The following is a 22,072-nucleotide window of genomic DNA, read 5'->3' on the forward strand; positions in this document are numbered from 1 at the left end:
ATGCTCCTTCGTTTAGCGTACGTAAGCGTGCATATGCTCGTGGTACGTAGACAGCATAAATTTATGCTCTTTTCTCACTGTATTTGTGTACGCCGCGAGCGGCGACGTGGTGCGCACAGCGAGAAGCAGCAGCGGCGCGACCGTTCCATCTCGCCCGGGCGTCAACAGATGAAAACAGGTTAGGGGTGTGCGAATAGTGGTTTTTTGATTCGAAGCGAATTCGAAGCGAATAGCAATTTTCTTCGAATAATTTCGAAGCGAATAGTTCGAATAGTACTTCTGGCACTAAAAAGAGGCTGAGTGTCAGTAGGCATTTCCAAAACCATTTATTTTCCTAACACACGATGCCATTACACACTGCACTGAGGCTTTATTTAAAACCACACTTCAAAATTTTAACACCTAGAGTGAAGAACAATTTTTACTGGCAATTTATACTGGAAGAACAACTTTTACATTCCAAGGCTTGCATTCCCTCGAGCAAGAATGGAAACGGCTGTACAAAACTCGCGCCGCAAGCGAAACGTCATTCGCCCTGGCAAAATTGTCCCCGGTAGTACTTCCGAGCAGCACTCAGCATCGCGCTTCCATCAAGAATGCTCTCAGCCTCCAACGTATGGGAGTGCCCGAGTTGCGGCGACGGAGTTCGGCACACCACCGAAGATGGCTCAATGCCCTGATTACGGCGGCGTTCCGTTCCCATCAACGCGCAAGCAGTCAGAATAGTAAGAAAATACGCCAGTCGTAGATGCCGAGCGTTAACGGCAGTAATCCTCCACGGGTGCACAATAAGCTTAGCGTTATCACACGCTAAACGCGCCCTTCCCATTGACGTAAGTATACACTTCGGCGACATCGAGTCCCCGCGCTGCCGCTGAATTTTTCGCGCCTCCGCCGGTAATATGATGGCTTGCTTGAAAGCTGCCGAGAACGGTCGCTCATGTTCCGTACGCATGATTCGTCACCTGATTGGGTGAAGCGATAGCGCGGTAGGGCTGCGTGTTTATCTTTGCATCTGTCCTATCTGGTAATCTTTTCCGCAACTCTAACGGGAAAAAAAATCGAGAGGCGGTGGACCGGGCGCGGCTTAGGTGCTTATCTGATCTTCCAGCCAGCGTCCGCGCGGCGGACGCGGTTGTTGCGTTGTGTGACGCGCGTCTTTTTTCGTTTTTCTTTCTTTCCTCTTATCTTTGAACTCTCCTTTATCTGCACGTGGCAGCGGTGGTGGCTCGGCAAGAGCCAGTCGGCAGGCCCGTACACTTTCCTTTTCATCCTTCGCTCAGTCGCAACAACAACAACAACAGTAAACTGAGGTTTCTTGTTTTGAAGCTTAGACGACTGATGGCTGTGCTCTTCCGTCTTTGCGTCTGCCTCGATACCATGGCAGCGACGCGGCTTAAGTGCGGAGGCTCGGAGACGGCCAGAACGCAGGATCTTCAGCAAGAGCGCTTCGCCCTCACCTTTATTTCGTTTGTAGCTGGGTTCGCAACCCGACCTGGTTGTGATTCGTGTATTGACTGACCCCCGAGCGTTGAAAGCGCGATAAAAAAAAGCCATCTATGCGGCAATACTCGGAACTGAAACCACATAAAGCAAGCAGGCAAGCGCCCCAGAAACACTATTCGCGCGAGGCGAATACTTCGAAATTTCGAATACCGAGAATTCGGTTCGAAGCGAATATCGAATACCGTGCTATTCGATCGAATATTCGAAATTATCGAATATTCGCACACCCCTAAAACAGGTCCTAGTTTTTGCGGCGAGCGAATCCGCTTCGCTTGCCGGATTGTTTAACAAGTGGGAACGCGCCTTATGACTGCAAAAAAGTGTATTTCAACGTTTAGTTAAATTTCGTCAATATATTTTTGTTATTTGCGCGAAACCGAACGTAGCGAATGTGGCGCCACACGAGCTTGGCGTAAGACGCGAGAACGATTTCAATGGCCATTGAGATTTGCCGTGTAGCAGCGTCACAACTCCCTCGAGTTCGATGGCGATCGAAAATCTCGATGGCCCTCGACTCGATGGCCATTGAAACTGGCCGTGTGACAGGGGTATTACACATTTGGGAGCACTGCCCCGTTGAACATGGTTGGGGGCGGTGCCCATGACAACTTGCCTTCCACTACGACCTCCAGCACCAAAGCCAGCTATTGCAGTCACTGAAGCGTGTGCACATAAAGCAGTCCCGCAGGCTCACTTGAAGCACACACTACATTAAAGACACTGAGCTTTTTTTTTTTACAGCAACAAAAACATAAATGGGCGACTAGCAAGGCCACGGCATCCTAAATACTATACTCCATCTCACAAAATGTTTACAGCACTACGAAAGGTATAGCTTTCTCGTCCAATCAGGATGGCGCGCACCACATGACTGTGTTCCTAAACTTCCGTCGCCCCGCCACTTAGTGACAGGTGGCTCCATCTATGTGAAAGAAGGCGTACTAGTAGTTAGCTGCTTCTATCTTTAGCAGGTGACGCATGATGTCTTTTTTTTTCTTTTTTTTTTTTGTCACCACCTTTTCGTATCAGTTTCTTTGTTATTTTCACAGTTATTTCCAATGGCCCTGTCATGCGTATATAAATTTATTTACTCCGGTGCGGTCACTCCACCAGTAAGCGGGTCAAATACAGGCCTGGGCAGCCGAATGTCGATGGTGGCAAAATGCAAAACAAGCCCATGTGCTGTGCGAAAGTCAGCACACAAGTGGTCAAAATTAATCCGGAGCCCTCCACTATGGCGTCTGCCACATCTCATCAGAGACGATGTCGTCCTCGTTTTTGTTAACTGCACAGTGACAGTACTGAATGGTCCAGACTTGTGAGCACACATTTAAGGCATCATGCTAGCACGTTAAAGGGGCTTATCTCATCGTCCACATCATAACACCATTCAGCATTGCTGGTTGTGTTGTCCTCCAGGTTGACAACAGTAACCGGTCCTCAGTCAACAACATCGTTGATGATGTGGTCCAGTTTTCTCATCACATCTTCCTCACTGATAACATGCTGCAGATAATTCTTCCATTTCTCAGCAGTCACTTGCATGATGCTTGCCAAACCAGAGGCTATAGGTCTTGGAGGCTTAAATGTCTTGTTTTGACTGACCACGAAACCCTTGACGTCGCTCCAAACTTTCTATCGGATTCAGTAGGCAGTGGTAGGGTGGCAGGTGCACAAAGAGATGGCTAGCAGCTTCGGCGATGCAGTCCACACGGTATCGGTCCCCACCTGTGTTCACGTTGACAAGTTTCATGAGCTTGACCTTCACCATGTTGCTGCTGCATGAGACACCTTTTCCAGAGAGCCAATCATGTATATCCTTTTTGAGGCTACTCATCCGTGGCACTTTATCCTACTTCACAGCACGCTTTTTTGGTGACAACACTCGGCCTGCCTTCAACGTCGTTTACTCGCACACCTGGGCGAGTTTTGCCATCCCCTTGATGTGTGCATTCATACTTGAACTGCCCCGCACTCGACGCAAAGCGCTTCAAGAACAATTAAAGCCGACAGCTTCCCCTGCTTGAGAAAACAGCGCACAATCGGTGTAGAGCACATAGGCGACGCAACCGACTCGGCCGAAGCATTGTTGAAAAATGGCAATGCATCACTACTTTGCAGCAGGCCTCTGCAGAGCTGCGTCCGTATGGGCTTCGTCTGTTAATTTCACCAATAATTGAAACACTCTACCATTTAAATCTACGAGTCCAAATTATTCTTCAAATTGCTGTGCTTATTTTTTGATTAATAGTCCTACACTGCTCAAATATTTGATTGGACGACAGAGCTCAAAGTTGATATAAATTCGTAATATTCCAAGGCTGGAGTGCGTTGTGTGCAAGGTGCAAAATTGCAGGCGTTCTGAACAATCTCCAGCGCGACTACGGATGATTATGACAAGCACATATGAGTGACGACTACAAATCGAGCACCGAGCGCCGCCTGTACATTGCCAACACCCCACTGCCAGTCGCGTGTTACACATAGCGAACAATGAGCGCTGGCGCACTGCCCGCACGTTGCCTATGCCGCGAGCGCGGGGTGGCACATGCCATCATAAATCTTCAAAGCTCATACCGCTCAGATGTCTTGATGCTTGACTGTGCCCTTGTAATCTCCATAGAAGTGGCGTCCAGCTGCTTTGTGACACTCTCCACCTTTTGCTGGACAGAGCCCATGCACTGGCCAGTGACGTCCATGATTTTTGCATGAAGTCTAAGAGCAGAAAACAACACCAATGGCATGAAACAATACAGCTGTGCTAAGGAAGAATGCGAAAGCATTAAAGTGTTGAGTCATGCTATGTTGCAGAGCGATTATGAGTCATGACTATGACAACAAGGAATGACTATGCATAACGTCTGTACAAATCTAAACACCTTGCCCTATGTTATTTGTAAAGTGCCAAGTCGTGCTACATTGCAGAATGATTGAGTCATGCCTACGCATACTTTGTACAAACTCTATACACCTTACATTACGTTACTTGTAAAGTGCTGAGTCATATGTTGCAGAATGACCATGAGTCATGATTTCATAGGTCATAGAATGTCACGTATCATTATTCATGACTATAGATGTTCACCTACATGTGCCGTTACATTGTACACCGACATACTGCACCATCCGAATTTCGTGCCACAGACGGCAGCGGACGGCTTTTGTGCTAATGAGATGTAAAACATTTTCATGTGCAGCAAATAAACCTTTAAACACTCCTCCAATGTAGCCAAAGTAAATAGAAGTCACAATATAATTGAATCTCGACAATCTAAACTAAAAGGGGACTGGCACTCTTCATACTATGCAAACTTCAACATAAAGCGAGCTCGGTCGGAATGAGGGACTCACTAACTGCGTCACATGGGTAGGTAGCTGCATTGGAAACGCAGCAGTGCGCGCTAGGCCTTTTTGTGCACATGTGGTCGCCCAGTACTGAAGTAGGTGATGCGTTTGCTGATGCTTCCGATTCACCAGTACCATATCCATGCCACCGGCGTGCCATTTCCTCATGGCCATCAAAAATAATAATAATAATAATAATAAAAAACTCCTACTAAAAATCGCATGCGGGACAGGAAAAAGCAGGAAAAAATGGAGTGCAGCGATGAATGCCATCATTCTAGAAGCGAGGGCACCCCATCTTCAGTGTTCCATCAAAATCATCAAAACTCCACTGAAACTCCATTGACCAAAAAGAGCAAGGCCTAACTTGAATTGGATCGACCAATGAAACGAGGATTATTTGTTCCACAAGCCTAAAATATCCACTCCAGATTGTCAGTGGAAATCACTGGAAGCAACTAGAGCTGTGTGAATATCTGCATGTTTTGCTGCACTGCGATGGCCTCGCAGTAGATACAACAGTCATGATGAAATCTGCTCCGCAAGGAGAGTACCTAAGCAGAAAGCTGTAGTGGAGAAAAATGCCTTTTGTTGACCATTTCCCCATATTGCGGAGCACTGTGGCTCAAGAAACTATTTTGAGTACTTTCCAGTTGATTTCAGCAATGAAACTTCAGGAGGCCATGAGAAATGACGCATACAAGCGGATAAAGCAGTTTAAAAAAAAAATCAATTTTTTGGCCATTTTCTGGGATTTCACAGTTGCGTCCCCCCCAAAGTCATGATGAAACACAGTATATACATTCTGGGCACAAACACAACCTTCTGATTTAATGCAGGCTAAGATCCAAACTAATAAGAAGCAATGCTTACTCCGTGACTTTCGCTTCCACTTTGTTCCATGATGCCATGGCTTCGTTGTACTCTGCATCAAAGACAAGGGCGTAGCTATAAAATTCAATCTCATAAATACAGAGAGTGCCACTAAGTGCAACAATATGCACGAAGCACTGTAAAAGCCTGCACGCGAGATTGTACCGAGTGCACATGCACTTTCAACAGAGCAAGCAAAATGAAGGGTGGTTTAGTGGGATGAGGGAAGTGGTGGAGGCAGGAACCCAGGCACCTTGCCCCAAGAAGCAGGAACCTTATGATGTTGTGCAGAGTGACGTTGCACGACCAGTGGCTGGCGCTACTGCTGTTTCAAAGTTGATCAAACAAACTCTAAAAGTGTTTTCGAATAAAGGACAGGTGTTGGAGAAGCCCTGATCAGTCATGCAAAGCCAGTAGCACGAAATGCTCCTGTTCCCAAGTGGCAAGCCCGTTGTGCCTATAGGTGGTGCAGCCAGGCCACTAATATTTTATTTTTCCTTCTTTTTGTGGCCCATCCTAACATATGTCCCCAAGTGGCGGGCATACAAGAACAGTTCCAAGGGCAGCCTTTTATCTGCCAAGTCCCACCACAGTGCTGGTCCAGTAGAACAAGTTCACTGCTCCAGATGCACCAGGATACATAGCCCACTAGTATACCACTTGCAATGCGTCAGTTTTCCAGTGGGTGCAAGCGCATCCCCCCTGCCTGGCTGTGCTCAGCTCTCTCAGGGAAACCAACACTTAGAAAATGTGCCACATGCCTCCCCCTCAGAGGGGATGGAAATGCATCAGGAGGTAGACCGGGCAAACCTTTCTTGTAGGTGGCCACAGTTTTCTCTAACTGGGCGAGCTTCTTCTTGTCGGGAGCGGCTTTGGTGACTCGCTCCTTCTGCTCCTCCAGCTGGGTGGTGAGGGAAGCATGCTGCCCCTTCAAGCCCTGGCCAAGACAGAGGGTGAAAACAAGAAAGAAAAATTCAGGTCAATCTGCCTTTATATTAACCCTTTCACTGCCGAGAAAACTCGGGCGACCACATATGCACACCCCCTGCTTCTCCCGGGTAAACTCGTTTTGGCTTTTTAACTGCGGCGACTTCAAATAAAGGTGGGAGTCGAGACGTTTAATCCGATTTAAATTAGGGAAATCGGCCGCACAGGACAATATAATTCGAAGTTTGTAAGAACGCTCGGAATGTGCAGATCGATTTCCCACAGTGAAAAGACGAGTTTAGATTCCTCTTCAGTGCACCTTTAATGCTGACAAATACAAGTCAAATGGCTACTAGCAAAGTTAAGAAATGCCTTGCTTGCTTTCTAGTGAAAAGCCATACAAGTGACACTAGTTACCTCAAAGATCTCTGGATGCAGACCATGCTCTCTTAAGAAGCACTGCTATTCCCATCACTGTAGTGAAGCTTGACATGGGTAAATCCCAAGAAAGCCAGTGACACTGAGACCCAGTGTGCAGGTTGCCACAAGAAAAGTGCATCCTGACGCTGGCAACATGGCAGTCCAGCTTTGGCAGCACATCTCAAAGAGAACCTCTGAGTGCCAGAGCTGTGAGAGACTACTCCACCTGCTCGCTGACGGTGGCAACATGGCTGCAGTCTAGCTTTGGCAGCTTATCTCGAAAAGAACCTTTGAGCACCAGGGCTGTGACAGACTATTCCACCTGCTCCCTGATGCTGGCAGCATGGCTGCAGTCTAGCTTTGGCAGCACATCTCAAAAAGAACCTCCGAGTACAAGAGCTGTGACATACTATTCCACCTGCTCTGCACTGCCAAGCATGACACGCCCATACAGCCGCAGGCTCCCGTACTCATGAAAGCAGCTTTGCAAGGAAAGTTTATCTACTTCCAACCACCCTCCAAATCAGCAAACAAACTGAAGCACTGAAGAACAATAAGATGGCCGTACCATACTGATTTGTGCTTTTGCATCTCCCGTGCCGCAGTACGATGTATAGTTCGTTGCACCTATCATTAGAAGTGGGGACTGTGTTCCACCCCTAGACGGCACCAGGAGTCTGAGGCACCCGTTTTGTGGCTTCCAGTGCATTTTCTTCCTGCGCATGTCAGGAGCTGTGCAGACAGCGTGGATATTGATAGGCAAGGGTAGTGCGGGACGACATGGTTCTTATGGAAGGAGGGTGAGACAGTGTGCGTCAAGCAGGCAGCAGTGCGAAGAAAAGTCTTCTACTGGGTTGAAGGCTGGCAACCCTGGCTTCCACCAGTGTAGTAATGGCAGGCATCCTAACAGTTGGCGGCCATCCGAGCGTGGTCCTCTTCGCTGTTGACGTGTGGCCTGCTTTCCAGCCTTCCACCCAGCAGAAGATGCTTCCTGCTCAGCACACACTGCCACATGTCTCCCTGAATCTCCAGAGAACTAACTCACACCCTCCTTCCACAAGAACCATGTCATCCCTCGCTGCCCTTGCCGGTCACTCTTCGTCCTGTCCGCTTGGCTACTGACATGCACAGGAAGAACATGCGCTGGCAACCACAATATGGATGCCTCAAACCCCTGCTGCCATCTGGTGGTGGAACACAATCCACACTAATAGTACAGGCACAACAAACGATACAGTAGACCATGCTGTGCAGGAAGTACAAATGTGCAAATCAATATGGTACAGGCCTCGTACATGGCAGATTAATTAAAATGGTCATCACTGACAAAACAGGAACATTTCTTTTCTCAATTTTTTCAATCATGTCTTTTAGTGAGATAACACTTATACCTAGTGGCCATTCCCGCATTTAGCCGTTGTTTTTCTAAAGCCTGCTTTGTGGCAGGCTGCCCCTACTGCCCATCAGGCTATGGGAAACCTGCAAGGTGTGTGCATGCGAGCATGTCAGACAACGAGACACAACTAAGAAGACGACGAATGTGATGTGGGGTTTAGTCCCAGGGAATCCTTGCTGAAATGCTGAGCCGGAAGATCTGTTGGCGATCCTCTGAGAAGCTGCTTCAGCTTGTACTCATCTTCGTCGTCGTCTTGGTTGTGCGGTGTTCTCCGAAGCCTATTTTGTCCATTGCAATATATATACTGCCCACCATGGCAGGTGGTAGTTCAATTGATGACGGTCAAGAGGGGTTGCTCGGGAAGAGCAACATGGGTCTCCAAACCCTGTCATTGGCAGCACATGCCATCACAGGGCAATAGTGCATTGCTTCACCACTGCACCAGGAGTGGTATCGGGACTATCAGGGATCTATGAATGTAAAGTAGAGAATGGCCAATTCCGCATATATGGGCATTAGCCCATTGTCTCTATCTGGACAACTTCCATCAGTGAACAAAAAATTCAAACACCAGAACTGAAGTGAGAATCTTAGTGCTAGTGCACCTAATGCATTTGGCCCAGTTGGTTTGATTTATGGCATTTAACATCCCAAAAGTGACTCAGGCTGTAAGGGATGCCACAGTGGAGGGTTCCGTACAATTTTGACCACCTGGGGTTTAAAGTGCACTGACATCGCACATTACATGGGCCTCTAACACTTTGCCACCTTAGAAATGCGACCACTGCGGCTGGGATTGAACCCATGTCTTTTGGGTCAGCAGCCGAGCACCGTAGCCACAGAGCAGCCACAGTAGCGCATTCGGCCTAACTGTGCAAATCGACCATAATTTTTTTTTTCTCTCCTCCTAGCTGTTTTTCTTCTGCTCATACTTCTGCAGAATCACAGCATATAATCACCTGAGCAGAACAACGCATTCTTAGCTGTAGGAGAGTGCCTGTCTTGTCCTGTGTTCAGACGTTGGCGAACGTCGCAATGACTCCTACCCCCGAATGCCACAAAGAGGGGTCCTCACCTTCACTTCCACCTGGAACTTCTGCAAGGCATGCTTCGAGGCAGTGACGTCCTTGCGGAGAGAGTTGATCTTGTCCTCCAGTATGGAACGGCGCTCGTGGAGGTCTCTCGCCTTGTTCTCCAAAGCTGTCAGCTGGGACGTCAGCTGTTCCACCTGCTCTGCATTCATGCCCTCATCGAGCACCGTCTGGCCCATCTTGCCACGCATCACACGGCCGCCACCGCCACTCATGGTGCCTGCAGCAATCATTAGGTTGGGGAGCACACCAACACATTCACGAGCCATGCATAGCAACACTAATGAGTGGCACTTGCACATGCCCTCTACTGAGGAATCCATGACAGTGAAAATCAGCTGCTGCAGAAGTAATTTGCCACCACCACTCTTACTAAACTATCCCAGCCAATTGTATGTACAGTCACGAGCAATATGAGAGAGAACAAAGTTTGAGCAGTCATTTCATTGACTGCTCTATAATTACGTGTGACAGCCTCAGTTCTTTCAGTGTTATAACTAAGTTTCCTGTTGGCGTATAATGTCCAAAAGTCATAATCCCACTTAGTGGAGAAAGAACATGAAAATTTGCAATTTTTTTGCAAAAGCTTTGTTCCCTCTCATATTGCTCACGACTGTACAGGGTGGTCCAAAAGACAGAGAAAGTAAAAGTTGACCATTTTAGAACGTGAAGCTAGAAAAACAAATTTAACCAGTATGAAAATTCATGTTCAGTGTGTGGTAGTAAATCTGTAGAAAAAACTGAACATACTTTGCTAGACTGTAGCAGGGTCATTCCACGCCAAAAGCACCATGTTTGCGCTGGACCATCTCCAATTTCATTTAAAAAATTGATGACTTTTTACTCAAGCATCAAAAGCAATCTCCCTTAATATTTAGCGGCAAAAAAATTTTCCCGTCATGTGACAGCCCTTTCAATTTTCCAGACTAATGCAAAACTAGGTCTCCATAAAAATTCACCATGAAATGTCTATTCCCTTTTTCATCCTCGAAATATTTTTGTGGAAAATGTATACGAGTTGTATTTTTTTATCATGTGTCAAGACATTGCCTGCACAAGGTTTTCATGTTTTGTTCATGTTTTTATGTTCATGATGTCAAGCATGGCTACGAAACCAGCCTCCATTATTTTGCACCAGTCCCGACTGCCGCCCACATTCAATGGTTCACCAGACGAGGATCTTGAAGAATGGCTGGACCTGCTTGAGCATTTCGTTGCATTCAACAGTTCAGATGACCAGACGAAAGAGAGGCATGTTTCATTCGCCGTGGAAGGACCAGCGAGAATTTGGTTCGAAAACCACGAAGCTTCTCTGGCAACGTGGGAATCATTCAGGCGAAATAAAGACTCGGTTGGGGATAGCTGGTGAAAGATGAGCGCAAATACTAGACAATCCACGAAGAAAGAAACAGCAGGGCAGGCGCTACTGTGCTTGTGTTTCTCTTTTCTTCGTGGATTGTCGAGTGTTTGCGCTCATCATTCACCATGAGAGTTCCTGAAGACATTAACAAGCATCATCAAAAGAGATAGAATGCAGTTGCTTCTACAGTCACGCATCCAGCACCTGAATGCGACAGTGACCCCATACACAAGAAGAGAAACGGAAAAACAATGCCGTATTTGGTTGACCAACAGAAGCGCTGAGCTGCAAGTATTTAACTATGGTGACTGCATTTTTGCCGACATCAAAAACGCGTGGTGCTGTGCAATGTTCGGCGGCTGTGTGAACAAGACGAAGACTCATTTAAATGCTGCCAAGTGGTGTTGAGGTACACAGAAATTTTGTTCTTATGACAAGGCCTCTAAGCCGCACAGCTGACAATGGGGACAATGCAGCGAGACTGTGTGCTTGTCTTCATAACGGTCTTGTCCCATGCCCCTCTTGAAAAAGAAGGGCTGAGTGAAACCGTCCTGCTCTAATGGTGATAAAAGCTGCTGTGATGTGTTAAGACTCAAAGGCGCCTTCCTATGAAGCCTAGCTAAAGGAAAGCCAATTTTTTAGGTACTGTTGTTCGTAAACTTCTACCCAACTTCCTGTATACTGCGGCCTTGCTGCCTATGTTTCATGTGCTTTTTTTTTTTCCCCCTGCTTGGAGCCCACAAAGTTGAATTTCATGTTACAGTCGTTGTTGCACTACATTCGAGGAAATGCGGCATTCTGGCAATAAAATTTTTCATTACTAAGCAAAGATCACATTTTTCAGTGCAATCCTGTGAGAACTGCATTGTGCTAGTGTGAAACTTTTTTAATTTTTAAATATTTACTTTTTCTGTTACTTTTGTATCATCCTGTATGCTTGTATTGAAGGAGAGGTTCTTGTTCCTTCAGAAAGCCCTCCCCCTGGAGCCACCAATGCTAAAAGATCTCACCAGACACGTCGACAAGTTCCCCCTGAAGAGTGACCACACGATGACGTGTCGATCCCTGGAGGCCAATTCGGGTGGCCTGGTCAAGGTCATTGGCCACCAGAGTGTCTCGAAGGGCAAAATAGAAAGCTGGCAACACACTGGGGTCCTTCACCGACACCAGGTCGAACAGACGGGGCACATTTTCAGGCCTGCAGAACAAGCATGCGAGCTCCAGTGCACTGACCAGCGGAACAGGCATTCATGCACTCACTGCAGGATGTATCATCACTCACTATAAGCAGTGCACATAATGATCGGAGTTTGAATACATAAAGACACTGAGTAAGCATCATGCAGGTACTCGCCACAAAAGTAGTGCCAGTGGAGCTGACTGAGCATTACTGCCACAAACTGAGCGTAGCACTTTAAAACCAAAAGGGGGAGCCTGTAAAGTTGAGTATCGCGTGTTGCGGAAATAGACGCGCCCCGTAAAATGCTTCTTTCAGCTAAACGGGCTCATTGTTCGAGCTCAAATTTTGCATAGAAATGGCATTTGGTCGGCAGAATTTTTTAATACCACGTTTGCTTGGGGTACTTACCTGATTCGAACAGAATAAGTCGGATATTCACATCGTCTGCGGCGACGACGAAGGAAATTAAGCTGCTCTGTCAGCTGTCGCACCGGTGGCGCCATCTCGTTTGTTGGTCATGAACAATCAGAAAAGGAAGGGGTTTTGGGGGGTTTGAAGACGCTCTTTCAACTGGTTTTTTAATGCTCACAGAAAACTTAGCTTGGCAAAACTTAGTTTTCAGCAAGCTAAGTTTTCTGTGAGCATTAAAAAACCAGTTGAAAGAGCGTCTTCAAACCCCCCGAAACCCATTCCTTTTCTGATTGTTCACGACCAACAAACGAGATGGCGCCACCGGTGCGATAGCTGACAGAGCAGCTTAATTTCCTTCGTCGTCGCCGCAGACGATGTGAATATCCGACTTATTCTGTTCGAATCAGGTAAGTACCCCAAGCAAACGTGGTATTAAACAATTCTGCCGACCAAATGCCATTTCTATGCAAAATTTGAGCTCGAACAATGAGCCCGTTTAGCTGAAAGAAGCATTTTACGGGGCGCGTTTATTTCCGCAACAGTCGATATTTGTTATATCTAGGACACCGTGCACTGTTAGATTATTCACTAATTCACCAACTGCTTGTTCATACTCAAGATGCACAACAGACTTCTAATACCAGCTAGCTCCCATGTTCTCCTCTCAGGACCATTCAGACATGAGTAACAAAGACATGCACAGTGCAGACAACAAAGCAGGGCACCAGTGGTGGTTTTGTATTCTACAGACTCTTGCAAAACTCATGGTTTACAGTGGTTTATAGGGGTTTAACGACTCAAAGCGACTCAGGTTATAAGAGACACAGAAGTGAACGGCTCTGGAAATTTCGACCACTGGGATTCTTTAACGTGCACTGACATCGTACAGTACACGCGCCTACAGCATTTCGCTTCCATCGAAATGTGACTGCCACAGCCGAGATTGAACCCGTTTCTTTCAGGTCAGCAGCCAAGAGCCATACCCATTCAGTCACCGCGGTGGCTTTATTGTAAAACACAGTACAGTAATCTTGTTAAGGCATACTCACTTAAACAGTAGTTCTGCTCAGGACGTATACTCCATTTCATAAATAGCAGGCAATGCTCCCAAAGCTAGTGCTCCTCCAAAAAGTAGTTCGCCATACAACTAAAGTGAGCACAGACATATTCAGTTTCGACAAATATCAAGTACCAAGACTGGCAATCTCCTGCACTTCATTTCACGTCTTGCCGCAGTTTCGTCCTGTGACTCGATATTTCGAGAAATAAGAATGACACGCGGCGGTATGACACGCGGCTGGCAGGGCGAATCGCTCAGACGCCATCTGTGCCGAAAAAGTAGTGCACACTCAAAAAATTACAGCCAGAGGGTCCGAACACTGAGCACCTCACAGCTTCAACCATGATTTTCCATGCTAGCTCTTCGTTTTATGCCGCTCTTAATTTTCGTCCAAACACATGATGGTTCAGCAGGTGCACTACTTCCGCTGCCTCCGCTGCATTTCCTGCTATGCATGAAACGGAGCATAGTCAAGTGAAATCTCTAAGTCAGTTTCCATTCAACCTCATACATTTGGTGCCCGCTTATGACGTAGTGGCTTATTGTGAACACCTTGGTTAGCACATACCTATCTTTGTGTATGATGCTGCAGGGGTCTCGCGTAAAGCAGCCATGAGCTACACAGTGCATTGCAAGAGAACTCCACCGGTACTTCGAACATGTAGACCACAGCAACGCATTAAGAGATGCATGCTGACAACAGGCATAGCACGCGATGAGAATGCTTGTAACTGCTGAGACTACCGGAGGGAGCGACCTCCCACCTCCTGTCACTGGGGCCCCACCATCACCCCTTTCAAAGGCACTGGTGTTCGAGTGCGCTGGAGCCCGGCCACACGGGTGTGCCCTTCGCCATAGTATATCACATATCACTGTCACATAACTCTGCTGGTTGCAGAAAACTAATTTTCCTCCAAGAGCCACAGCCGCCATTCCCATGTTCCTGGCTGACCAGCGTCATCACTGCACATCTGTGATTCTGCCTCATCTCGTTGCACTGTCACATCATCGGCATTGCTATGAACCATGTGCTTCCCAAATAACACCACTACCCAGCATATCTTGCGTTGAGGCAAAGCTCCAAGTGTTGAACTTCACAGGAATCGTCCCCTGTGAAGGGCCCTTCACACAATATTTGCAGCGGGACGACTGTGTAAGAACCGTCACCTTTAGCATGTTCAGAGTCATATACAGTCAGCTGAGACTTCTTCAGCGTGGGTCGATACTGACATTGTTTCCTCCATCACTGGCGAAATATCATCCAATGCAAGTGATACCGACAAGGAAGGTGAAGACAGCTAAGGCCCTACCACAGGAGAAATTGCAAACACGGGGCCTCGCCCAAACACGGGATCTGCTTTAAGTGCTGAAGCTGTACTAGTAACTGTGAGGCATAAATGAGATCGCTGTAATTCTAGGTGAAAAAAAACTTCCCTGTGTGTCTTCTTTCAAGGAATACCTCAAGCATCATCCTTTACCAGTTCAGTGGACATATTTAGGTTATTCTCAGTTAAGGCGTACTGCTGCCTTGTGCGCAATTTTTTCACAGTCTCACGAGGTTCGCTTTAACGGGGTCTCATCGTAGCAGCCAGTGACATCTCATGACAGGCAAGGCAGAAAAATGGGATAGTGATGAATGTGTGAGCTTGCCGCCTCCCTTCAGGTGCATGTCAACTTGACAGCTGACACAATATGCACACTGAACATGCCTTTCCAAATAAAGGTCTGGAAGCACAGTTCTTATGTGTGCATGTGTCATCTGCCATATGTCTCTTTTTGTGCTGCTTGTCTCAAGATGAAGAACCACTAAGCCCCATTGTCTGCACTCACACAGGTGCCGACGGCAACTTGCACCATGATGAGTGAAGGATACAAGTGACAGTTCAATCACGACTCACACAATTAGGCTGCAAGGAGCCCATATTGCTACCAGCTGCATTGCTCAAAATACATGCGTACAGTATTGGATCATTTTACCATCAGACTTACGTGGTAATTTTCCTCGTTGTATAGGGAATCCAGCGATCCATCTAGAACACATAAAATATAATTAAAAATTATTAAAAATTCCACAAGATACCTTGCTTTGATACCTTCACTGTTATTCTTTGCTAGCAATTCATGATGGGGAGCAATTTAAGGGGGGAGCCTGGTCTTGAAAACAAAATTTTATTAATCTAGTCATAGTTATGAAATTTTCAGGGCACATGTATTTTTGTGCGCTGATTCTAGATATGTCATTTAATTTCATGTAAAACAATTCCTTGAGCACTTATGCAACTTTCATGCAAGCATTTTGGGAAGAGTTTTGAAGAAAATTTGCTGTGGGGAAACTCGCTGAAATGTATGCCATTGGGTTCTCCTGACACCAAGGAATGCAATAAGGGTAAAATTATCATCCTGGCTATCATAGAACTTGAGTAATAGGGTACTGAAGCAGCCACTTCAGAAACAGGAATACACACTTTTCTTCTCATTTCTGAAGTGGCAGCTTCAGTACCCTATTACTCAAGTTCTATGATAGGCAGGAAGACAATTTTACCCTTATTGCATTCCTTGGTGTCAAGAGAACCAAATGGCATACATTTCAGCAAGCTCCCCACAAGAACTTTTTTAAAACCCTTTTCCCCAAATACTAGCATAAAAATTGCATAAGTGCTCAAGGAATTCTTTTACATAAAATTAAATGACATATTTAGAGTCAGCACACAAAAATGCATATTCCCTGAAGATTTCTTAACTGTGACCTCATTAATAAACTTTTTTTTTCCAAGACCAGGCTCCCCCCTTAACAAACTGTCCACAAACTGCCATAATCCTAACAAAGCACCATTGTTGGCAAGATCTGTATATGTGATGATGAATTTTTCATGGAGCAAGGGCAGCTTTTGACTAAAGAGTGGCATGGCCCAATGCATTTGAGTGTGCACTAGGTGGGTCCAAGACCCATTTCCCAAACATTCCACCCTGGATAAGACGAGCACAAGGTGGGTGCTCAACAGCACTGATGACTGCACCCGTCCTGCATGCAAGGTGGACACTCAAACCACTAGGCCACATATTTGGTGGCACTGAAGAGTAATCTATTCAATTAGGCTGATTTAATTACAGTCAAGCCCACTTATAACAATATTCAAGTGCCATGGAAATACCATTGTTATAACCAATAATTGTTATAACAGGGTTGTGCCAAAAAAAAGAAAAGACGACAAACTTCAGAGCATTTATTGACAGTAAATACTCGCAGGGGTTTGATTGTTCTAATGCCTGTAAAAGTTCGTTAATTCAAACTTCAGGGAACCGGAAAAATGTTCACCAATGACCAAAGCACCGCCATCACTGCGCCACCGGGAGCTTCGCGCGCCTCCACGTCACAGGAATCAAGCCGGCTTTCCGGAAGTGATTCTTATGGGAAATTCAAGAAGCATGCAGAACTAAGGGTGCGGTGACAGCTGACAGGATAAAAACCGCACTGGCTGCACACGCGCGCACTGCACAGACTGATTGGGGTACACATGGCGTGCGTAGCCAATGCAGCAGCTCTCCTGACGCAATGACGCCTGCCTCTTTTGCTTTCATGGCGTTGCTGCGCCAGCTTAGTCCATTGGTCGGCCCCACACATGCACGCTTTTGTGTTGTAAGCATGGTTTTGCTAGTGTGGTTGTAGCATTTTTTTTCTTTTTCTGTAATGGTTGACACTCAATTACCTGATTTAATTGTTATAAACAATAATGTGCCTTGACAGCATTGCTATAAGCAATTTATTTTACCATAGAACACATGGCAAAGCTGATGGTGCCATGACCGACCATTGTTATATCCGATATATGGTTATAACCAGCATTGTTATAAGTGGACTTGACTGTATGTGTTTTGGCACATGTTTGGTCTACAAACTTCCCAAGTACCACATATGTACCATGTACTGCAAGAGCTCTCAGACTGACACACTGGTGGCCAGAGTGGATGACTGCCGATCATTTGGAATTGGTCCAACGAAGCTATCAAGTGGTAGCTGAAGGCCTTGTAGCCACCTTCAATGTCAAAAGCAACCATTTTGTCCCTTTGTCCATTCCTTTCAAAGGCATAGCGGAAGGGGAGCTTCTGCAACACACAGTGCACTAAGATGCACGACTGAGGCAAAACCAAGCATAGGTAACCATTCTTGAACTGCCCACTTCACATAATCCCCTGCGCTCCTTGGTTTCTGTGGCTGTTGGCTTCTTTCATATTTATAACGAGCCCCTCATTCCCCTTCCCTTGTTTGCTTAATTGCTTAGCGAGGGCCTCGGTTCTGGCAGCCTTGACGCCATAGGAAGCATAAGAGGGTTCTCACACAGCTTCCACCCTCGCCGTTCGATGGCGTTCTACGTCACACCAGCGGTAACTCAGGACGTTCCACGTCCGCCGCTTACGAACGTGGGTGGCACTGATGAACACTCCCAAGGTGCGGTTATTTGTAAACATAAATACCCCCGAAAGCAGAAGACTTGACAGCCATCGCCGTAGCTCAGAGGTAGAGCACCGGACGCGTAATTCGGAGGTCGTGGGTTCGGATCCCACCGGCGGGATGTGGTTGTTTTTTCTTCTGCTTTTCTAATCAATTAGCTTTAAGCGACAGTAATATTCTTACTTGATCAACACCACAAAAAAAAATTAATTAATTAAAAAAAAAATCCCCTGTGCTCCTTGGTTTCTGTGGCTGTTGGCTTCTCTCACTTCACATAATGTTAGTTAACACACTAGCTGACACTGAAGTACCACTGAAGTACCACACAGCGTTGCATGCTGTGTTGTCCAGCTTGTAGTCAGACAACTAAGTTTTAAATTTGACGCAATTTTTTTTCCCTGCAAGGCAGCAGTTTTTTAACATGCTCCGAAGACACAGCAGCGTCAAAGTCCCTTGGCAGCCTCTGCATGCACAACGCGCACTCCGAAACATCGCAAATGTCAGGACTCCGCTTTGTCTGAGATTGATTTTATCAATGACCAGAGCAGCACAGCAGCTGAAGATGCTGCCTTTTCATCAGGATTCAATTCCGACATCAGTGACCACAGAAACCAGCCTGGAATACAGGCGGCCATGCTTCAGTGCCGAACTACACGGTATCCAGTTTTGTTGCTTCGTAGCAAGAATATCATTCAAGACAGAAGTTAAATTTTTTTTTCAAAGGTAGTGGCCAATAGAATACCAAACATTTTGCATATTTCATAAAATTATGATTTTTTTTTAGATACAAGTGTGTGCTTATACGTCTCGTTCAATTTTTCCTAAAATCTTCTTTTTGGCAAATAAAACTTTCTGTTGCAACACAACATAACTCGTTATTCAAACTTAGTGCCTAAAAAGCACATTTATTTAGGTTTGTTTTCGTGCATTGCATAAAAATATTTTACATGGAAAAAAGTAGTACTCAAACCTACAGAAAATGGTCATTTCCCCCACGGTACGGACAAAGTTAAATAATTTCCATTCATTCCCAAAAGTCCTGTGCATCCCCAAAGATGTCAAGCATCCTAAACTCATGTGCTTGCATTTAATAGGTGGTGTAATATGCATTGACTTTACTTTTCAAAGTGTTCCTTTTAGAAGACTTAAGGGGGGACATGGGTCTTAGAGCATTTTTTATTTACATACCAAATGCAATGAAACTGCACAGACTTATTCAGTTTTTTCTGCTGATTTCAAATATGCAATTTGTTTATTTCTACGCCAATTACTTCCTGAGATATTATTATATATCATGCCATTGTCTGCTCAAACAATAGAAAAAAAATGGGCCACCAGAAATTTAATTTTAATATGTGGGTAGATACTACAATGGGTGAGGAATGCAACGCTGGAAGCAGTTTTCAGTTTTTTGTCCGTGTGGACAAATGGGCTTAATAGTTAGTTTCCAAGTGAGTTAACCAGACATACAGTGCCAGAAAACATGACACACATGAAATTAACTATTAAGCCATTTGTCCACACGGACAAAAAACTGAAAACTGCTTCCAACGTTGCATTCCTCACACATTGTAGTACCTACCCACATATTAAAATTAAATTTCTGGTGGCCCATTTTTTTCCCTATTGTTTGAGCAGACAATGAGATGATTATATTAATATCTCAGGAACTAATTGGCGTAGAAATAAACAAATTGCATATTTGAAATCAGCAGAAAAAACTGAATAAGTCTGTGCAGTTTCATTGCATTTGGTCTGTAAATAAAAAAAAATGTTTTAAGACCCATGTCCCCCCTTAACATGTCAGAAATGCACCCATGACCTCTAAACTAAACACCTCTTGCAGCAATACAACAAAACTACTCGCATAAGCTTTAATGAAATGGATATAGCAAACAGAAAAACTGCCCTTTTTGTCCTCCAAGAACACTCCAGGTCTAACCAAACTCATCATCATCATCAGCCTGACTATGCCCACTGCATGGCAAAGGCCTCTCCACGTCCCTCCAATTGCCCTGTCTTTTGCCAGCTGCGGCCACAGTGCCCCGCAGACTTAATCTCATCCGCCCACCTAACTTTCTGCCACCCCCTGCTACGCTTGCCTTCTCTTGGAATCCACTCCATTACCCTTAAGGACCAGCGGTTACCTTGCCTTCACATTACATTCCCTGCCCAAGCCAATTTCTTTTTCTTGATTTCGACTAGGATGTCATTAACCCGTGTTTGTTCCCTCACCCACTCTTCCCACTTCCGGTCTCTTAACGTTATCCCCATCATTTTTCTTTCCATAGCTGGCTGCGTTGCAACTAGATAACCAAAATTATGCAGTTGCTGATGCAAACTCTCAAGGCAAGATACGGTCCTTCTTCCTGTTTCTGAACCACACCTCTTGCACAAGGAATTTCATAAAAATAACATCAATCACATATCAGGGACAAATGGCGCAAAGTGGCAAATTTCATTTGCTTCACCTTTTCGAGGGCGATAAAGTTGGCGGACCCAATGTCATGTTTCTTCAGATACTCAACACAATGTTGGGCTGTCAGCACGGTGTCTGCTACTATATAATCTAACTGCCCGCACGCTGTGGATATGGCCACATCGTATTTCTCGTCGATCGCTCCAAGGTCACCCTGCGTACACAAGTAACCAAACCACAACACTGTGAAGCTCTTGCAGCAAACTTCAAATCCACACTGCCAACATCACCTTTATCTGTCAAGACTTCTTTAGAACTTAAAAGAAGAATGAGTAAACAAGCTTATGTTTTCTCACAAGCTTGGCGCATATTCTGCTTGAAACCTACACAACTTGCACCTTTTATGACCTTGCTTGCATTGCATTTTTAGGATGACTGTGAATGTGTTACAAACTCGCTTCATTTCCACAACAGTTGTAAATGTGTAACTATCAGCATGATCTCCTAAAACAAATCAGCTTTGGAGTGATGTAAATAAGGCATTTCACCATGTTTTCCATCATTATACCCAGCACAGTTCACATGACGCATCAGATTCCCCCAACATGAACACAATAAAGGAAGAGAGTACGAAAACCATTACAATCTTTTTTCTCAGGCCTAACGAACTGAATGTGTAGCAGTGAAGTCTGATTCTATTCCAATTATGATTCTGCTTCAATTCTGAATCCATAGTCTTTCAATCTACTGCAACTGTGGTTCTTTTGCAATTATGACTATGCAACTATGCAAATGCTTGATATTGTCAGATCGCTACAAGTCCTCATACCACTACCAGCACAGTGGCACTGCGGTTAAGCGGTTCGCCACTGCACTGGCAGGTGGCTAGCCCAGCTTGCTCTTCCCAAGAAATGCAGAAGGAATAGCTCCTGCAAGCATCATTTTTGCACACATCGTACTTCTGGAGGCTGTATACTTTGCACATAGCCCTGCTGTTGACTGAGTAATTTTTCAAAGGTCCTTTGCACTTTTGCTGGGTCGTTCTGCATCTGGCGTCTCCCTCTTCTCCCCTACAGGTGGAGAAGGGCAAAGGAAGAGGGGGACGGTTGACAGGTGGGGAGAGGCAAATTCCCCCCACAGACGCCGCCTTACAATTTCTGCCTTCATGACCTTCCCAATGCTATCGCATTAAAAAAGCGTTCAGTGCCCTTGGGCATAGCGTGACCTGACTCACCAGTCGCCCAATGATGCCCGGCAGCTCGCCTGACCGCTTGGCCTGCAGGAGCGAATCGAGGACGCGCGACCTCGACCTGTTGGCTTGAGCGTTGGAGCGCAGCTCTTCCACCCGGTGGCGATCAGCGCGCAGCTGCTCCTGGGCTTCCTGGTGCTGCTGGCTCACCTGCGCCAGCTCAGACTCCAGCCGCTGCAGCTGGGACTCCTTCTCGGGGACAAGCTTCTCCAGCCTGCTCAGGCAACTGCAGGATAAAAAAAGAGAACGGTGTGAGCCAGCTAGTGCATGCCTACCCTGTGAATGTTCAAAGAAAGAAGGGCCACAGTGGCACACTAACAACCATGGGTCTGAATGGCGCATCGCATATCTAAAAATACCTCAGCACTACTCAAGGTGGAGTCAA

General features: G+C 45.9%; 1 protein-coding gene across 2 annotated transcripts in view; it reads right to left on the reverse strand.

Annotated features, from left to right (window-relative positions):
• Positions 1 to 22,072, reverse strand: part of glu (structural maintenance of chromosomes 4-like protein gluon) — a 58,982-nt gene that overhangs the window by 12,485 nt on the left and 24,425 nt on the right. For both annotated transcript variants that reach the window (XM_089571463.1, XM_089571462.1), the window contains exons 13-20: positions 21,673 to 21,913; positions 20,491 to 20,652; positions 15,559 to 15,599; positions 11,929 to 12,116; positions 9,543 to 9,778; positions 6,535 to 6,661; positions 5,725 to 5,776; positions 4,084 to 4,221 (exon numbers count right to left, since the gene is read on the reverse strand). In XM_089571463.1, the coding sequence (XP_089427589.1) occupies positions 4,084 to 4,221; positions 5,725 to 5,776; positions 6,535 to 6,661; positions 9,543 to 9,778; positions 11,929 to 12,116; positions 15,559 to 15,599; positions 20,491 to 20,652; positions 21,673 to 21,913 (1,185 nt within the window). The remainder of the gene's footprint in view (positions 1 to 4,083; positions 4,222 to 5,724; positions 5,777 to 6,534; positions 6,662 to 9,542; positions 9,779 to 11,928; positions 12,117 to 15,558; positions 15,600 to 20,490; positions 20,653 to 21,672; positions 21,914 to 22,072) is intronic.

The sequence above is a fragment of the Amblyomma mixtum genome, chromosome 2, assembly GCF_055824585.1.
Source record: "Amblyomma mixtum isolate Tamu chromosome 2, ASM5582458v1, whole genome shotgun sequence".
NCBI lineage: Eukaryota > Metazoa > Arthropoda > Arachnida > Ixodida > Ixodidae > Amblyomma > Amblyomma mixtum.